This window comes from Rhineura floridana, chromosome 14 (genome assembly GCF_030035675.1).
Source record: "Rhineura floridana isolate rRhiFlo1 chromosome 14, rRhiFlo1.hap2, whole genome shotgun sequence".
Taxonomy (NCBI): Eukaryota; Metazoa; Chordata; class Lepidosauria; order Squamata; family Rhineuridae; genus Rhineura; species Rhineura floridana.
The window spans coordinates 14,348,161-14,366,003 of record NC_084493.1 but is presented as its reverse complement, the minus strand read 5'-3'; the positions used below and the strand labels follow the sequence as shown (position 1 = coordinate 14,366,003).

Sequence of the window (17,843 nt, the reverse complement as noted above, 5' to 3'; positions counted from 1 at the left end):
AAATCCATTTTATTTCCATAAACAGGAGAGGCTGCAGATGGAGCAATTTAGCAAGGAATGCTGAGACAGATGACCTCATTTCTGGCAGAGACGGGAGAGGCTGGGGTATCCACTCTCATTCTTTTAAAAAATATTTTTGGACGATTCCAAAAGGCAAGAAAAGCATGATATTCAGAAAGAAAATGGGCCAGTTATAGCTCAGAGAGGCCATTTAACAGAAATCAAGGGAACAATCTGCAAGGAGAAAAAAAATCACAGGGAAATTCCAGCCTGCAGGTGTTTTTAGAACCTTTAGAGATCTCAAACCATTTCCCAAGCTCCTGACAGATGGAGCACTCTCCCCTGTGAATTAAATGTTGGTGCATGCTTTACTCTTACAACCAAAAGGTTTAGAGTGTGCAGAAAGAGTTACCTGCCCTCCTGGGGTCTCTGTATGAGTCACTGTTCTCAGGGCCAGCTACACATGATACTAAGCATGTTTGGCATTATGGTTTGTTTGTTTTTTTAAACACAGTAGCTGTAAAACAGCAGGTGCTGGAGTCCCCAGTCAGGAAGCACACAGGGAAGATGTTTTAACCCTTTTCTCCTGTGCCGTTGTCCTGATGAAATTACTCCCCACTCCAATAGCTGCTATTATTTGGCATAGGAGGAGAATGCTAGAAAGGAGGAGAACGCTAGAAGGGAGCTTCCTCCCAGTGTCAAACAGGAGCAACCAGAGGAGGAGGATTTGTTTTGTCACACTGGCAGGGGTTGATGGGAGTTGGAGTCTAACACCTTCTGGAGAGCCAATGGCTCCCCACTGCTGCTGTACATTAAAAACGGACATAAGAATAATCAATAAAACCCATTAAAACGACAAGCAGAGCAGCCCAACAGCCATCCCTCAACAAATAGCCAGCTACCAACACAAAAGCTTGCCTAAACAAATGCATACTGAAAAGGTCTCTGAAAGACACCAACACAATTTCACTCACATCAGGGTGCCCTCAGCCCCAGTCGGACATCCGCACTTGAGTTTCCAACATCTCAACACATGCTGTGGCCAAGCCTCTCTCATTCAAATGTTTTGGACTACAACTCCCATTGACCATACTGGCTAGAGCTGATGGGGATTTTTGATACTTTAATATCCCACTCTTCAGCCAAAAAAAAGCTCCCAGAGCATCTTGCAGATCATGTATGTACGTACATGTATGTCTCTGCCCTTAGGGTTACACTCTAAAAAGACACAACCTGTTCTTCGCCACAAACGTGCATTCCTTTCAAATTCTCCCTACATCATCTTTGTATAATCAGATTTTGAATTGGCTATGGTTCCTCTGCTCACACAGGAGTTTGGCTAACGCCAGATGCTGGTAGCTTGCCTGTTGGGAGGTTTGATCCAAGGATTTCAGGTCCAAACTCTTTTTCTACATTCTAGGGCACCCTTTCCCAACAAGTGTGCCTCCAGATGTTGTTGGACCACAACTCCCATCAGCCTCAGCCAGCATTGCCAATGGTCAGGAAAGATGGGAATTGTGGTCCAACAACATCTGGAGGTACACTGGTTGGGAAAGGCTGTTCTAGAGTAAGTGTGGGGAACTTTCCTGTGGAATTCTCTCCCAGCTGAGATGAGACAGGCACCCTCCTTGCTGAACTTCAGGAGCATGACTAAGACTTTGTTCCAGCAAGCCTTTTAAAGGTAGTGTTTGGTTTTATGACAAATTTATTATTTTATTCTCTGTATGGGTTATTTTTATGCACACCAGTGTGCTAATGATCAAGCAGTATATACATGTTTTAAATAAAATAAATAAAAAGAATCTCTCCGATGAGAAAATAAATAAAATCAAACCCTTCTCTGTGGAAAAGGCAGCGGTATTTGTCTTTTCTTTTCGCTTTCCCCCCCAGCCCCTCCCAACATTTAAAAAAGCTTTCCTTAAATCTCCTGCAGCCTGAGCCTAAATCTCTTTGCTCAGAATTCCCATTCTATTTAATGGGTAAAACAGCAATCTTGAGTAAATTAGAATTGCAATGCAGCTTCACTCACAGAGTAACTCAGAAAAAGCTACATTATCTTATTTTTCTTCTTCAAAGTGGATGGCTGGCATCTTCCGACCAAAAGCAAAAAAAATAACCACTTATCGGTTACCTGGGTGAGGATGTGTTTCTTAATCTAGGAGGTGTGTTTTTATCTTTTCAGTACTTCTGGGAAGAGTTACTTGCTAATCAGTGGAGAGAGGGAGTTTCAATAACAACAACAACTATGATGATGATGCAGATTCTGGTAGAAGTGAATGAGCTTCAGGGGTAAGTCTTGCATCAATTAAGCTTGTGCTTCAATGACATCTGCCACTGAAGCTGCTTATCCAATCCTTCTTGAGAACTGGATAAGGTAGTAAAGTAAGGGTACGCTGCACATATTCTGAGCCAGTATTCACTTTTAGTCATCTTCTGCTCTTGGAAAAAATTGTGAAAGCAGAGGTTTTGCCGTTCAAGTACGCCTAAACATCATGCTCTTTTCCCTGGAAGCTGTTCATAAATTGTCTTGTTGTTTTTGGAACTTGTATGGATGGTTTTATTGTTTGTAGTTTGTTGATTTGATTTCATTGTTTTTAGAGCTTCTGTTTGTGTATTTGATTCTGGTTTTATCTTGTACATGGATTCAATGGCTTTATGCTTGAAGCAGTCTATAAATTTGTATCATCCTCTTCCTACTCAAAATAATGATTTACACTGGGGTAGCCAACATGCTTTGGCCCACAACTCCCATCAGCCCCAGCTTGCAGGATGAATGGTTTGTGGACCATGGGAATTGTAATCCACAACATCTGGAGGCACCATCCTGAAGCTAAGGTCCAGGAGCCTCAGCAGAGCCAAAACATTTGAAGTAGCCTTTCATCTGTTGGGCTCTCTCTGTTGTTGATTTTTCCCCCTGGCCAAAAAAAGTTGGCGGTGGCCATGAATGAGAACTTAACCCATTATGAGCTTATTGCTATCCTGAGAATTGAGCATCCATCTCCAATACAGCCTTGAGAGTATACATAATCATTTAGATAATTAATTTTGGAAAAGCAGGCAGAACCACTTAAAATGCAGGATTAGTTGCCTCTTAAACAACTGCTCCAAGAATCACACCACTGGAGTAAAACTTGGCAGAGGGTAACTTTCTTTCACTCTCCTTCATGACTCTTTTAAAAGGGAGGAGTAGCAATTTTAAGTTTCATTAGCCATCTGTATAGCGCCCCATTAAAAAAGATTAAAATATAAAGTCTCAAATGACCATAGAAGTTTTAGGTCTAATGACAACAAAACATCTGCAGTTTTATGAGTTAAGTATTCATATAAGCCAGTGCCGATATGTATGCACATTCAGCAATTTTGCTAACAAAATTTATTTGCTGATAAAGTGAATATTGACTTGTCAGTCAGGGAAGGACTGGGGAAACTCACTGCTGAAGCACGATTTGTCTGCTTTCCAAGTAATATAATATTCTGGTCTTTTTATCTGAACAATAGTAATTTTACTCAATTAAGCCTCAACAGTTTTATCAGGTTCCAAGTTACAATTGTGTCAAATCTGCAGAAGATGTTGCAAGCAATTAAACTGTTCAATGGCAGCACAAGGTATTAAATGAGAGAGTCATATTCTATGGCTCATTTATATAAAGCAGTGGTTTTCAAAATAGGTTTTTGGAATCCTGGCATACCTAGAAGGCTATTGGGGAGTTCCAAAATTAAAAGATCAGTAAACAAGCTTGCAACTCAAAGACAGCCTGCTGATGATTGAGGGTACAAATCTCACTTCAAAGGGGGTAATGCTGACTCCTAGTTAAAGAAATCTTAAGTTGCAAGCCTATGTACACTTACAAGAAAAGAAGACCTATTGAAATGGGGCCACCCCGACTTACTTGCAAGTAGACGCACATACGATGGCAGAGTTAGTTGATTCAATGTGCAGGTTTTCATTGATTCAAAAAAATGGAAATGGACTGCCTTCAAGTTGATCCCAACTTATGGCGACCCTACGAATAAGGGTTTTCATGGTAAGCGGTATTCAAAGGGGATTTACCATTGCCTCTTTCTGAGGCTGAGAGGCAGTGACTGGCCTAAGGTCACACAGCAAGCTTCATGGCTGTGTGGGGATTCGAACCCTGGTCTCCAGGTCGTAGTCCAGTACTTTAACCACTACACCGCATTGGCTCTCTAGTTGATTCAAACAGCAGATGAAACAAGCAAAAGTATGTCCTGCTTTTGTCGATGTAAACATGTTTCACAGAAGGCATCATGTGAAGAGACGTGTTCCCTCTTCCTCTCTTGTCCTCCTGTGTCCTCCCACACACAGGAGAAAAAACCTCTTAAGATGGCACTTATTAAAATCTGCAGGCAGTTAAGTGCTTATACTAAAAACCTGTAAAGCTCTCAAGACCCATCAGTTTTTACTGAGGTATGCTTGTTGGACTGATACCTTTAGTTGTATCTTCTTATTGGATTTTTAAGATTTTGGGGCTGATTCTTTTTTTGCTGATTTTATTTAGTAAGTGTGCTTTGTTGTATGTCATTGTATCTTGTAAGCTGCCTTGAATTAATAATATTTTAATTAATAAATAATAAATGTCTCTATAAAAAAAATAATTTGCTGGCCAATTCATCAGGGTAACATTTTAAATCAATTTAAATGTTATAAATGGATTAATATAACCAATTAAAATCTGACTAAGGCTGCAATCCAATACATGTTTACTCAGAAGTAAGCTCAACTGGGTTCAATGGGACTTACTCCCAGGTTCAGTGTGTATTGGATTGCAGCCTAAATGTTGCAGCCCATTTGACTAAATGCATGCAGGGATTCTACGTCAGACCTGCAGGTGTCCCTTGGCAGACTAGTTGATGTGAAAAGGGTTTCCAACAGATAGGACATTTGAAAGCCACTAATATAACAAGGAAGCAGATATTAAAAAAAAGTTGAAGAGGCTTAGGCTTATTAAAACTGAAGCCACAGACAATTCACAGTAAGAAAACCCATACAGAACAGTATATCCAAAGTGACGTTTTTTAATCTCCCGTATAGAAGATAATCCACCAGCACTTAACAGAAAAGCAGAATTGGAGGCAGTTATTTGTTTCTGCTGAGAGTCCTTTGCTTCTCAGCATGCTCTACAATTTTCTCTTCTACATAAAGTCCCTTCCGCTTCCTTACAGCATTCATGTACTTTCCGGCTTGGTTCTCAGAGTCAGCCTTTTCCCCAAAGTGCAAATACTCTTCCTCCGTGGTTGGTACCCAGAATGGATCGTCGGAAATTACCTAGAGAAAAAAGAGGAATTGTATGAAGAGTTGTATTAACGGAAGGTTGGTGGCAGCGGCAAACAGATTGCAGAACTGCGATTTTCAATCATTGGATAGAAGTAGACGCATTTGAAATTAGGAAAGTTGTATTGAAAATTTAAACAGGTACCATTTGGAAAATTAGCTAATCAGTCAACTGCAAATAAATAAAAAAGAATCTTTGCTTAATTTGTTATAAAGTCAACAGTTACTGAAGGGCATTTATCCCTTTTTGGGAGGTGAGGAGAGTTTTCACATTGTTCTTTTCTTTTGTAGAATCCCTCCCTTGTTTTCTGAAGGGAAAAAAGTGTACAAGTTCACCACACAGAGATTATTGCTGGCTCAGTATGGACCAGGCTATCTATTTGTGCCTTTACCCTTTTTCTTCTTGTCTCCTTGCATGCTTCAAAGTTTCAAAGAGAGAAATTTTTACTGGATCCGACCCTGACCTTTTATGAATGGGTCTTTTTTTTTTTTGGTATGTTAACAACCATTCATCTCTTTATAGCTTTACTTTTGGTTGGCCACCCTACGGGCATGTTCTTATTTCCCAGAAGAATCAACAAATTTGCCTATAAAAAATACAGCTGTCACATACAGATTTCTTTAAAATGTATATACATTTGTATTTTGCCCATCCTCCAGTTTCATAGGGAATCCTGGCTTATATTCACAACAACCCTATGAGAAAGGTTTGACAGAGTGACAACGTGCCTTAGCCACCCAAGGAGCCTCATGAAATTGAATTCAAGTCTCACCAGTCTAAGCTCAGTGCTCTATGAGCCACGTGGGTGTTCCAGAATTTGTGAAAACAACTCAGGCACCTCTCCCTCTTTTGCCTGAGTTATATTTGTATTTATGAGGAGGGGGCAATTACCCATTTTAGCCTTACAATGACATTGTAAGGTCGGTTAGGCTATGTTGGAGATCATTACTGGCCCAGTGAGCTTCACAGCTGAATAGGATTTGAGCTCAGATCTTTGCCAGCACTAGTCCAGCACACTATCCTCCACATTACACTGGCATATTACAAGGACTGCAGGCAAGCATGAAGAATATAATCTGCAGTTAGGCATGGCCTACTAAGAATGAAGATAATCAATATCATCATCCACAGAGTGCAGTCAGGATCATCAATACACTTTCTCTATAACCCTGCAAGGCTGGTGGCCCCAATTTTACTCAATGCTAGGAAGGTATCAGACATTAGCTTAGGCTGCAATCTGATACATGTCTACTCAGAAGTAAGCTCCACAGGGTTCAATGGGACTCCCAGGTAAGTATATATTGGACAGCACCCTTAGTCTGTATGGCATAGAAGCAGCACTGAATTCTTGAACACTTCTCTGCACTGCTGGAAGCCACTAAATGAAAGCTCCAAGAACAAGCAAGTGGATTTAAAAAAACCACTGCTGTGGTCTTTAAATGACTGACTGCAGCATAAGTGGAACAGATCTATAAATCTTAGTTGTTTAAAATAAATGCTTCGAGAGCTTTTTTTCTGTTGATCTTGGACATACAGGAGGAACAAATGGTCGTCTCACAGCCTTACACTCTGTGTCATTTTTCACTTAAAATTCCTTTGACTAGCTTTCAATATTTATTGCAGTGAAACCTGATGAGTCAAAAGTACTGACTATCCACAACAAACTAGATTGTACCTCTTATTCAGTTATTCTAGAAATAAAAACTGCCTCAAGAGATGCCTGACGTCAAAAAGAGATGGTTGAGAAGACCATGAACTTTTAAACCAGCATTAATAAACCAATTTACCACATTTGTATCCTGTCTCTCCTCCAAGGGACTCAAAACAGTTATCCCATTTGTTTGTTTAATTTTTTTTAAAAAAAATCCTGCCATGTAGCTCACTCAGAAAGTCTCAGGGTGCCTCAGAATAATAATGAACAACAGTCACAGCAAAAAATAAAATAAAATAAATAAGCAAACTTTACGTAACACAGAACAGCTAACTAGCAAAACCACCTGCTAAAGAACAGCAGAATAATCAAAGCACTCTCCACGTAAACATAAAACAAGGCCAGCTGCAGCTCACCAAAGACTTGTTGGGAGAGGAAGGTCTTTACAGTCCTCCTAAAGTGCATTTAAAAAAAATATTATAAGCCATGTTGTTGTAAAAGGAAGGGATAAATATAAATATAATAACACTACAGTGACCTGACTAGCTTCCCTCTGGAAGGAGTTCCTAATTATGGGCCTCATCACTAAAAAGGCCTCTTGCTTCAGTCAACCTAACTTTAGAGTGAGCAGACAGGAGGAGAAGGAGGAGGGACAGATCACTGTCTGTGATCCTCCGAGACCACCGCAGAACTAAGCAGTCTCTCTCTCTCTCTCTCTCTCTGCGTGTGTGTGTGTGTGTGTGAGAGAGAGATCATCTCTCTCCTCTGATGGAGGAGCTGATGGGTCACAGAATGCCCCTCTCTAGACTGCACACTGCCTATCACCTGCCTAAAAATGATCAATGCTGACCACAAATGCCTCAGTGCTTACCCTAACAAAAAAAGGCTTCTGTTCTGTTTTACCCTATTATAAACCAATTGTGTTCCTAAATATACCATTCAAACACACAATATCAATAAGATAATATAGCTTCCATTACACTGTTATCAATATGTTGGTGCTACAATATGTAAACACCAAGGGTGGGGGAACTTTTTTTTTTTTTTTTTTTAGCCCGAGGGCCACAATCTCTCTTGGGAAACCTTCTGGGGCCACATGCCAATGGTAGGCAGGGCCAGAGGAAAAAGTGAGCAGTGTAAGAAATGTAAATGTTAACTTTGTACAGTTGGCAAGTTTGTACACACACTCACGCTCCCCTCCCTGTCCTCCACCCAGGCAACCAAGAGGCATGATCAGATCAGGACACATTCCAGCCAGGCAAAAACATTCAAGGTCCAAAGCATGGCCCGAGATAAATGTTTGGAGGGCCGCATTCAGCCCTGTGGCCTGAGGTTCCCCACCCTTGATTTATGCCATGCCTTTAATCTTCCCATAGGAAAGCAGTTTTTCTCTGGTTGATGAAATCTGTATCAACGTTCTAAATTCAGCTGTGGAACAAGCGTGAAAAGGAGAGCTATTAAGTCAGGCCCCCGATCCAGCCCCAGCCATGCACAACTACTGGCCCAAGATGCAAACTGCGCATCAACCATTTTGCATTAGAAGACGCATCCAGGGAGTTAAACAGGATTCAAGGCAAGGATCAAGATGCAGAAGGATTTGTGCATCCAGGTGTGCATCTGGTGAAACTTGTTTCAACAGGTGGGCTTTATCGATGTTCTACCGGCCTTTCTTTCTTATTTTGCATTATTGCTGTTTGATTGTATTTTTGATTATATTATATTGTATTTGTGTGATTGTTGATAGCTGCCTCGGCACCATTGGGTAGAAAGGTAGGATATAAAATAAAATAATAACAGTAATAGTAATAATAATACTACAGTAAATGTGTGGCTACTTTTGCACACGGAACTGCCTCTCAACTCAAAGCCCCTTCAAATTAGGGTCTTGGTCCTAATCAGTTTGCTGCCCCTCCTTGCTGACTGGATTGACTCTTTGCATGCCATCCTTAACTGACTTAAATGCTCATCATTTCCTGCTCGGGTGAATGAAACTCAATTTGCCATGCCTCCTGATTCAGTGAATTATTGGGAAACATAGGAAACTACAACTCCCACGCATCTCAGGAAATGATGTTCCTAAACATGGCTCAGGAGCATCCAGGCCAGTTTAGGATGAGGCCTTCAAGGCCAATCACATCTCTAGTAAACCACTGATTCCTCTGGTACCTGAGAAAGAGGAAGGCCTCACCGTGAGGCTTCAACATCCGTCAGATAAGGGAAGAGGGTGGTAGGGAAGAGTTCAGGAGGTCACAGGGGGAGGCACTCAGACCGCACTGCACTCCCGATGATGTCAGCAGGAGAGCGACAAAGAGTCTGAATTTTAGAACTGGGCTCAAGGAAAACAAGCTATTTCTTTGCACAAGATGGCAGATCTGTTAACACATCCAGAGCTTACAGAAGCTCTGAATGAGAAGAATGACACAGCGTATTTTGTACCCAAGTCTGTATTTTCCTTATATAGGTCTCTGAAAATAGGGAACAGATTGCACACTTTAACAAGCAACTTAGAAAAGGGATGTAATTTTATGCTCCTTTCTACTCACTTAAAAAGCGCCTTCTCCTCAAAAGCTCTTGATTGTAAATTACAAGGTTGGAGGAAAACACAGTTTATGAAGAAAGGACAGGAGACGAAAAACTAAGTGTATAGGTCATTTATTTTATTGCTATCAACCCGCAAAGAGCCTCTGAAGATCTAAATAATACTTGATCCATGGTATCCATTTCAGCATTTCTAAAGTTCATCTTCCAAAAGTAATACTTGATAGAAAGAGTATTTTCAACAAGCATGAAACAACACACCCACCTCTTCTGTTTTCTCTCTGTGTGGGTCAGTCAACTAGTAGACTAAAGAAAATAAAGGAGAGCTCTGCTGGATGAGACCAAGGTCCATCTAGACCAGCTCCCTCTCTCTCAGTGGCCAGTCACATACTTTTGGGAAGCCCAGAAAACAGGGGCTGAATGCACCAGCCTCCACAGGTCAGGGAGAAGGGGAAGTTCTCAAGGTGCCAGACCAAAATGCAGGAATGGATGTTGCATTCATTTATTTTTGCAGATTGCCCGTGATAAAGGGTTAACCTGAAATGCATTGGGCTATAGTAAATCATCTTCATTACTTCTCCAACCCTGAATTTTGTTTTGTTTTGACACCCCGAGGACTCCCCCCTCTCCCTGGCCTGCACGTACTTTGGTGCACGCCCCTCCCCCGCTATTTCTGTTCAATGCACCGACCTGCCTCCACTGTTGCTCCCAACCCCAGAAATTGGCGTTCAGAGGCATTGCCGCTGCCAATGGATCCTTCTATAACAGCTGCTTGATAACACCTACAAGCCTCCATGAAGTCACCTAAGCTGGTGACCTTCACCGCACCTTGCAACTGTGGTTTCCAAAAGTTTATCATGCATTGTGTGAAAAAGTGCTTTTTTTTAGTCTGTCCTAAGTTTGGCAGTTGATGCAGTGCTTTTTCACAGAATCAGTTTCTTGTGCTCTAGTGTTGTCAGTGAGAGGAAACTCTCTCTATGCAAGCTTCATTCAGGTCCGTCTGTGGATTTGTAGCTGCAGACGGGAGATGGCAACATCCATCGCGTTAAATATTCATATGGATTTTTAATTGTATTTTTATTGCTTCTTTCATTTCCTATACTGTATTTTCTTGAATTACAACGTGAATTCTATGGAATTATAATTGCTACAAGAGGCAGAAATAGCGTTATGTGGTCTGCCAAGACCCTCAGCAATTTTCAAGTGGCCCATGGGGGGGAAACAAAGTTTGGGAGCCACTGCTCTACACCATGTTTACTTTTACGCATCTCTATCATATTCTCCCACCACCCCTCTTGTGCACAGAAGCACATTTCTCAAACATGGGCAACTGTATGGAGAAATGACAGAATTTGTCTTCCCTAACTTCTTGGGGGAGGGGACAATGGGGAATGGAGGCACAATACACCTGCGGCCTCCACGCCCTGCTTGCCAGCTGTCTAGAAACATCTGGCTATCCACTGATGGAAACACACCACCGAATTAAATGGCCTTTTGGTCCACTCCAACAGGGCTCGTTCTTATGTCCTAACCCTAACCTAGACCCTATTGAAACAGGACTGAATAGTGCAAAATGTGCATTGGGAAGAGCAAATATACAGTATATAGCCTGATTAAAAAGCTGCTTCTGTGACTTGGTTTAGGAAAGAATGAAGCAAATTTAAGTCTTGACCATAATTTAATCTCTCCCCCTCCCCATTATAATTTTTTCCCCCTGCATCTACAGGAAATTGTACACCAAAGACAGATGGGAGCAAATAGAATTTTTTACCTCCCAGTGACTGAACACCAGCTGTGGACTGGCCAGGCCACTTGTTCTCTTCCTGATTTCATCAGCAAAACCAAAGCTCTCTGCTACTGGCAAAACCGCCTTGATAATGAACACATCCGTCCCTTCCTTCATCGCCTCTTGCAGGACCCGGCCGACTCTCTTGGAAAGGACAGCGTATACACGACCTGCAAAAGCACAAGACTCATTAGACCACTGAGCTTGTCACATCCTTTTCATCCATTCAGACATGTAATGTACTGAATAAGGAGGCCCTGGGCAGGATGTAAATCAAATAATAAATAAATAAAATAATTAATATACATGGCAAGAGAGGCAGAGGCCACATTGACACCATACCTTCATTCCACTATTATTCTACTTTTAACAGTCATGGCTTCCCCCAAATAATCCTGGGAAGTATAGTTTGTGAATTCTCAGAGTTCTTAGGGAAGAGGGAATTCTCAGAGTTCTTAGGGAAGTAGGGAAAACCACTTAGGGAATTGTAGCTCTGTGAGGAGAACAGGAGTCTCCTAACAACTCTCGGCACCTTTCACAAACTACACTTCCCAGACTTCTAGAACTCTGACAGTTGATTCTTACTGAGCATGCCTCCACTATCATAGACTCCAGTGTTAAAATTCTTAAATTAATTAAAAATCAGCCATGCATTTTTCTAATTTTTAAAGGTAGAAGATGAAAGTCAGAATATGGGGCAAGGTCAATAATACCTTTCACAAACTACCCTTCCTGGGATTCTATGGGGGGAAGTCATGACTGTTTAAAGTGGAATAATAGTGGGATACATGTATGGTCGAGAGCCAGTGTGGTCAAGAGCCAGTGTGGTGTAGTGGTGAAGGTGTTGGACCACGACCTGGGAGACCAGGGTTCAAATCTACTAGTTACGGTTAAATGATGGTGTGAAAAAACTTCAGATCTCGGAATATAAAAGGAGCTTTTGGGGTCGCCAATGGAGGGACTTAACTCAAGGGCTGGAGTGAGTTCTATTCAGCGCACGACTGCTGGAATGATCTCAACAGTAATGCTGGGGTTACTGCACATGGGTGTGCATGATCAGTAACAGTGATTCCATTCCCACAGTAGTGTGTAGAGTTACTTATTATTTAATTCATTTTTCACCCCATGCCCCCCTCAAAATACTAGGCAATGAACATAAAGGTTTACGCTCTACATGTTCTTACTCAACAGCATGTTGAGCTTAAAGCACAGGAAGAAGGGAGAAGGTGTTGCTAAATGTAGTTATGAGTCAATATACCAAGATTGAAAAATAGATACCCTGAGCCAACCGGATATGTTCACCTATATCTGGAGGGCCACAGGAAATATAATTCATCTTCTAGGCCAGCCTTCGCCAACCTAGAGACCTTTAAGTGTCACTGCTGGCTGGGCTGATGGCTGGCTGGGGCTGATAGGAGTTATAGTCTCAAACATCTGGAGGGCACCAGTTAGTGAAGGCTGACCCAGGCAAACGAAGTAGTTTGCACTCAGCTTTTTGACCATGCTTTCCACCTACAGATGAAACATCTAACACATAGGATCGTAATTCAACAAAGTTAGAGTAAATCCACTGAAATTGACAAATCTGTTAGCCATGCCTATTATCTTCAATGGGTCTACTCTGTGTAGGACTAGCACTGACTACCACCTTGAGACTGTTTATTCATATTTCTGGTTTTGCTCTTACCTAATACTTCTGCCGTTGCCATAATTTCACAGGTGTACATGGCAGCCATAAGCCTCTGTGGCTTTACTTGCATGGCGTAACGACATGCTTCCTTCATGGTTGCAATCAGCTGTCCAGAGAAAGGGCCGTAACAGTCTGCAAGCAAAGTCTCTCCTTTACGTTTGCTAGACGATCTGAGGTTGCGCTGATTGCTGTCTTGCAGTTCACTTTCAGAAACTGATTCAGTCTCTTTGATCCTCAACGCAAGGGCAGTTTCCTCCTCTGCCGATGTGTCTTCTGTCGCTTTCCTTTCATCCAAAGTCTGCCCATTAACCGACATTTGCTCGGCAAATCTGCTCATGTCCCATTTCTCCACTGAAAAGCAGACGCCCATAAGTGGCTCTTCACACATCGGTCCTGAAAGTGTAGCCAGCTGGAAGCCGCTCACAATGCTGTTGTCAAAATCCCGATATAGACTCGCTTCCTTCGCCGGCTTGCTTCCTTCCAGGCACTGCCACACAGACCTCTTGTAGCCTTCACATCTGTTCAGTAAAATGTTAGGCCCGCATTTTCGGGGGCCGAAGGACCATATCCCATCAACGGCATTTCTCCATTTCCTACCCTGCAGGTTTTGCTCTAGTCTTTCTTTGAATTCCTGTATCTGGTCCAGGGTCTTCTGATTCATATCCTCCGTTTTCTTGCCTTCGCTCATATAAGAGGCGAACTGTTCTATGGTTCGAATTAAGCTGCTGTTGTTCTCAAGTAGCTGAGTTACCTCCTCTGGAAGCGGTGTTGCTCTGATGCTGAGCGTGGCATACTTGTTTGGCGTCGTTATCGTTATCAGCCCGTCTGAATCAACCTGCACACCTTCAGGGACTTTATTCTGCTCCTCCTTACTCTGGTGGATGACGGCAACTTTCTGCTGCTTTCCTATTTCTTCATTCACCATATCAACTTTGGGGGGTCTCGTAATGGTTTCCCGGAATGGAATAATTGGTTTCGACACGCTAATTTCTATCTTGGCAAACCTACAAAAAGCCAACAGGCTAAAGTTAGGTCTGACAGCAAACGAAAGTCTGATTTCAAGGATTCCAGTGGCAAGTTGACACCAGTAATCACTTGGTGCCAACTTCACATTTAAGGTTATCATGTGATTAACCATCACAGGTTGCTGCCTCCTAAGACAGTAAGCAATTACTCAACAATGGGAGCCAAGGAGAGAAGCAGTATTGAAACATGCAACAGGCAAACGCCTCCACCGGGCTCAGCTATATATGCTGGTTATATGCAAGTCCAGTTCTGAGCCTGTTTTAGATCCTGCTGCATTCCTGACGATGACATCTGTAGGAACAGAACAGGGTCCAAATTCTCCCAACTATCCCTTACATTTGTTATACTAGTAGCAGCAATAGGTCTCCCACCCTCCAGCTACAGCTGCGAACCTGTAAGTGAGTCAGTGGGGATGAGGAGTTAAGTTCTGAATTGCTGGAGAAAGGCAAGGGGGCACCAGTGCTCGCCTTGAACTGGAGACAAGCACAATGGGCTGAAGTTCATATTCCAAAACTAAAAACCCTGGCACCATTGCTATTTGAAACCCACCTAGTCCCCAGGGAGTTAAGGGTGGTGTACAAAGGGTTCCCGTTTTATCTTACCACATAATACTCATTTCACACTTGTAAGAAACCATTCTTTTGGTGTGACGGCACCCACACTTTGGAACTCCCTGCCTATTGTCATCAGGCAGGCACTTTCCCAGCATTCTTTCTGGTGCCTGCTGAAAATATTTTTGCTTACACAAGCCTAGTCAGACACATAAATGTTGATGTGTTTTAATCTCTTTTTAATTTATGCTTATTGTAATTGTCTTTTAAATGTTTTAATTACTTTTTTAATGTTTTTATTCATAAATTTAATATTTCTTGTAAACAGCTTAGAGGTTTTGTTACAAGCAAGTGGTATATAATTTTTTGTTAAAAAAATCTTCACAATTATGAAGTAGATTAGACACAATTAAGAGTCAGACATTATGCAAACACATTAAATCGTGCTTATTTATACAAAGAAGACTGCTGTTCAGAAGAGAACAAGAAATGAATCCTTTACAGAACAAGCTAAGTTTGCACATAATGTCAAAGGTTTACAAGTTTTGAATGACAAAGATGAGCTCTCAAGAAGGAGTGTTTAATGAAGAGGGCTCTGGAAGAGCAACGGCTGTAAACAAATGATCTGGGGAAACACACCAAACTATTTACAGTTAAGATGTGGGGACCAGCTATCTCCCAGTATCTTCTGGCAAAACCACTGTGACAGTACAGACATTCACAACAAAAGGCTTAAGCTGAATTTCAAGTGAACACAACAGTTCAGCATCAGAGTCTCCTCACTCTTCGATCAGGGACAAAGTCAGCTGGAATAAAATAGGGGGACAGAGACAACCAAATTCACCAAACGAATCAGTTCGTTTCCTACGAGGCTAGTTTCTTCAGCAGTATGACTTCTAGAGAAAACAGGACTGAGAGTAATCTACGTGCAAGGAATGCCACTATAGAAATGTTTCCCGTGAGCATCTGGTTGGCCACTGTGAAAACAGGATGCTGGATTAGACGGGCCAATGGCCTGATCCAGCCGGGCTCTTCTGAAGTTCTTGTGAGAAATATTTATTATTTCAACAGTGAAAAAGAACTGGGGGAGGATGCTTTGACCTTTCCAGAAGTTCAACCACAGTAACAAGTTTAACAGCTTTGTAAACAGTGGTGAAACCACTGAGCCTTGAGTGCTTCTTCCCTTTCCTCTTACATGACCTCCCTTGCCACAAACCTCTCTTTCAAGTCATCCAAACAGCGCTGAAGATGGACTTCTCCTGCTGTAATTAACACGTGCTCTCCTGTCTCCTGGATTAAAACTTGTACACACGGATCAGCTTGGTTTAAAAGCTTCATGCCTTTCACCAACTGAGGCATCTCACCTGGGAAGACAAAAGCACTTTTTAAATGAAGGACCTCTAAAGTACTTCGGGTTCAAAGCAACATATGAACAAAGCTCAGGAAAAAGGAGAGCACAGACTGGGATTAAATGTATTGATTTTGAGTACAAAGAATGTTAAAGTAGTGAAATGTCTAGAAGACCAACATTTTATTTAGCATTTAGATTTTAAACATCCAAACACCCAGCACAAACTTCTTAAAATAGTTTTTTTTTTTTAAAGTCAGACTGTTGGTGGAACTATATGTTATATGAGGCACAGGACTCCCACTCAAAACAGTAGCCACATATCAAATTCACTGCTTTTCTTCCAGTACGTGTGCTCCATGTCCTGATGTAATTCCTTGCCCCAACAGTGATGTAAAGTGGAATCAGGCAAACACACAGTTTAGTGAAGCCAGGATGCAAGGTAAGTTGAACACAGGGAATGAGGAATTTGTGGTCTTCTGGACATCACTGGACTCCAACTCCCATCAGCACCAGCCAGCATGGCCAACGGACAGGGATGATGGGAGTTGTAGTCCAACTTCTGGAGGACATAATGTTCCCTATTTCTGCAGGACACATTACAGATAGAGAAAAAGAGGGGGCTTTTTCAGTGGCAGTCCTGTGTTTCTTGTAACATATAGATCCACCAGACAGCCAGTGTGGTGTAGTGGTTAAGGTGCTGGACTACGACCTGGGAGATGAGGGTTCGAATCCTCACACAGCCATGAAGCTCACTGGGTGACCTTGGGCCAGTCACTGCCTCTCAGCCTCATGAAAACCCTATTCATAGGGTCGCCATAAGTCAGAATTGATTGAAGGCAGTACATTTGCATTTTGCATAGATCCACCCTAATATGAGTGCACTGTGCACATGTTCCAACTTAATTTTTCTATTGCACAGCAAGAAAACTACCACATTGTTATTTGCTCCAATTCACTTTACCACCACCCTTTCCTACTCTTATGGTTTTTGAAAAGTGCACTCACTTTTCATGAATGCAGAGATAAGATTCTGAATGGATACTTAAACAGAAGGAAGGCTCTTACTTGGGTGTTTCGGCTCAACGGCAACTCGTACGATTGGTATTGCTTCAAAGCTGAGCGGGTTAAACGGCGGGCAAGCCGGTGACGAGGACAGCGTTGCTGACTTCAGCACAAATTCTTGCAATCCTCCTATTCCTAAAAGACATCGAAGCACAAAATCAAGTCGTACAACCCCAAATCAACACAAATTACTCAGCCTTCACATAAAAGTTACAGAAATCTCTCCATCATTACGATGAGCACAGCGTATACAGTTTGCATCTTGCGGGAAGGGGAGGGGAGGGGGTGAGGTGTTCCAAAGCATCTCTGGACATAGACACATTGTCTCCCAAAGCCAAAGTGATAAAACACACTCCTCCTCCTTCTAATACAGCCAAGTTCCACAAAGAAACTTACCCACCTGGCCCATGTTTTAGATGTTTATGGCATATATAAAAAGAAAAAAAATGTGACACTCTTCTGCTTCATTATCCAGAAGCAATTCTTACTTGATAGTGGCTATTCAGAAGCTTATACTAACCATATTTATCAGATTAGATCTTGATCTCTTCACTCGGGAGGTACATTTCTATATAGAACCAATCTTTACATACATAACCACCTTTATATCTTAACTTTATGTAAATGTTTGGTAATAACCAAGGTAGAATGAGTTAAAAAACCCGGAATCCTCAAATAACAAGCACATGTTTCAAGCCACAAACTTCCAGACTGTTGTTCCAGTTTTGATTTGCAGCTGAAGGGGATGAATTGCTGCCAAATCTCCAAAGGAAAAACAGATATATAACTTGTGTGGAGGCCAGTTTTAATCATGGTTTTGAGAAAATGCCTCCGAGCTTGCATCACGTTTGTTTTTTACTTGTGGTTACCACGAGTGCTGTAAGGCCAAACATTTTT

General features: G+C 41.9%; 1 protein-coding gene across 1 annotated transcript in view; it reads right to left on the bottom strand.

Moving 5' to 3' along the window:
- Window positions 1–5,018: 5,018 nt before the first annotated feature.
- EFL1 (elongation factor like GTPase 1) overlaps window positions 5,019–17,843 on the bottom strand; it is a 74,454-nt gene continuing 61,629 nt past the window's right edge. The window contains exons 16-20 of the mRNA XM_061595228.1: window positions 16,950–17,081; window positions 15,750–15,897; window positions 12,954–13,960; window positions 11,252–11,436; window positions 5,019–5,284 (exon numbers count right to left, since the gene is read on the bottom strand). Coding sequence (XP_061451212.1) covers window positions 5,096–5,284; window positions 11,252–11,436; window positions 12,954–13,960; window positions 15,750–15,897; window positions 16,950–17,081 — 1,661 coding nt within the window. The 3' untranslated portion in view covers window positions 5,019–5,095. The remainder of the gene's footprint in view (window positions 5,285–11,251; window positions 11,437–12,953; window positions 13,961–15,749; window positions 15,898–16,949; window positions 17,082–17,843) is intronic.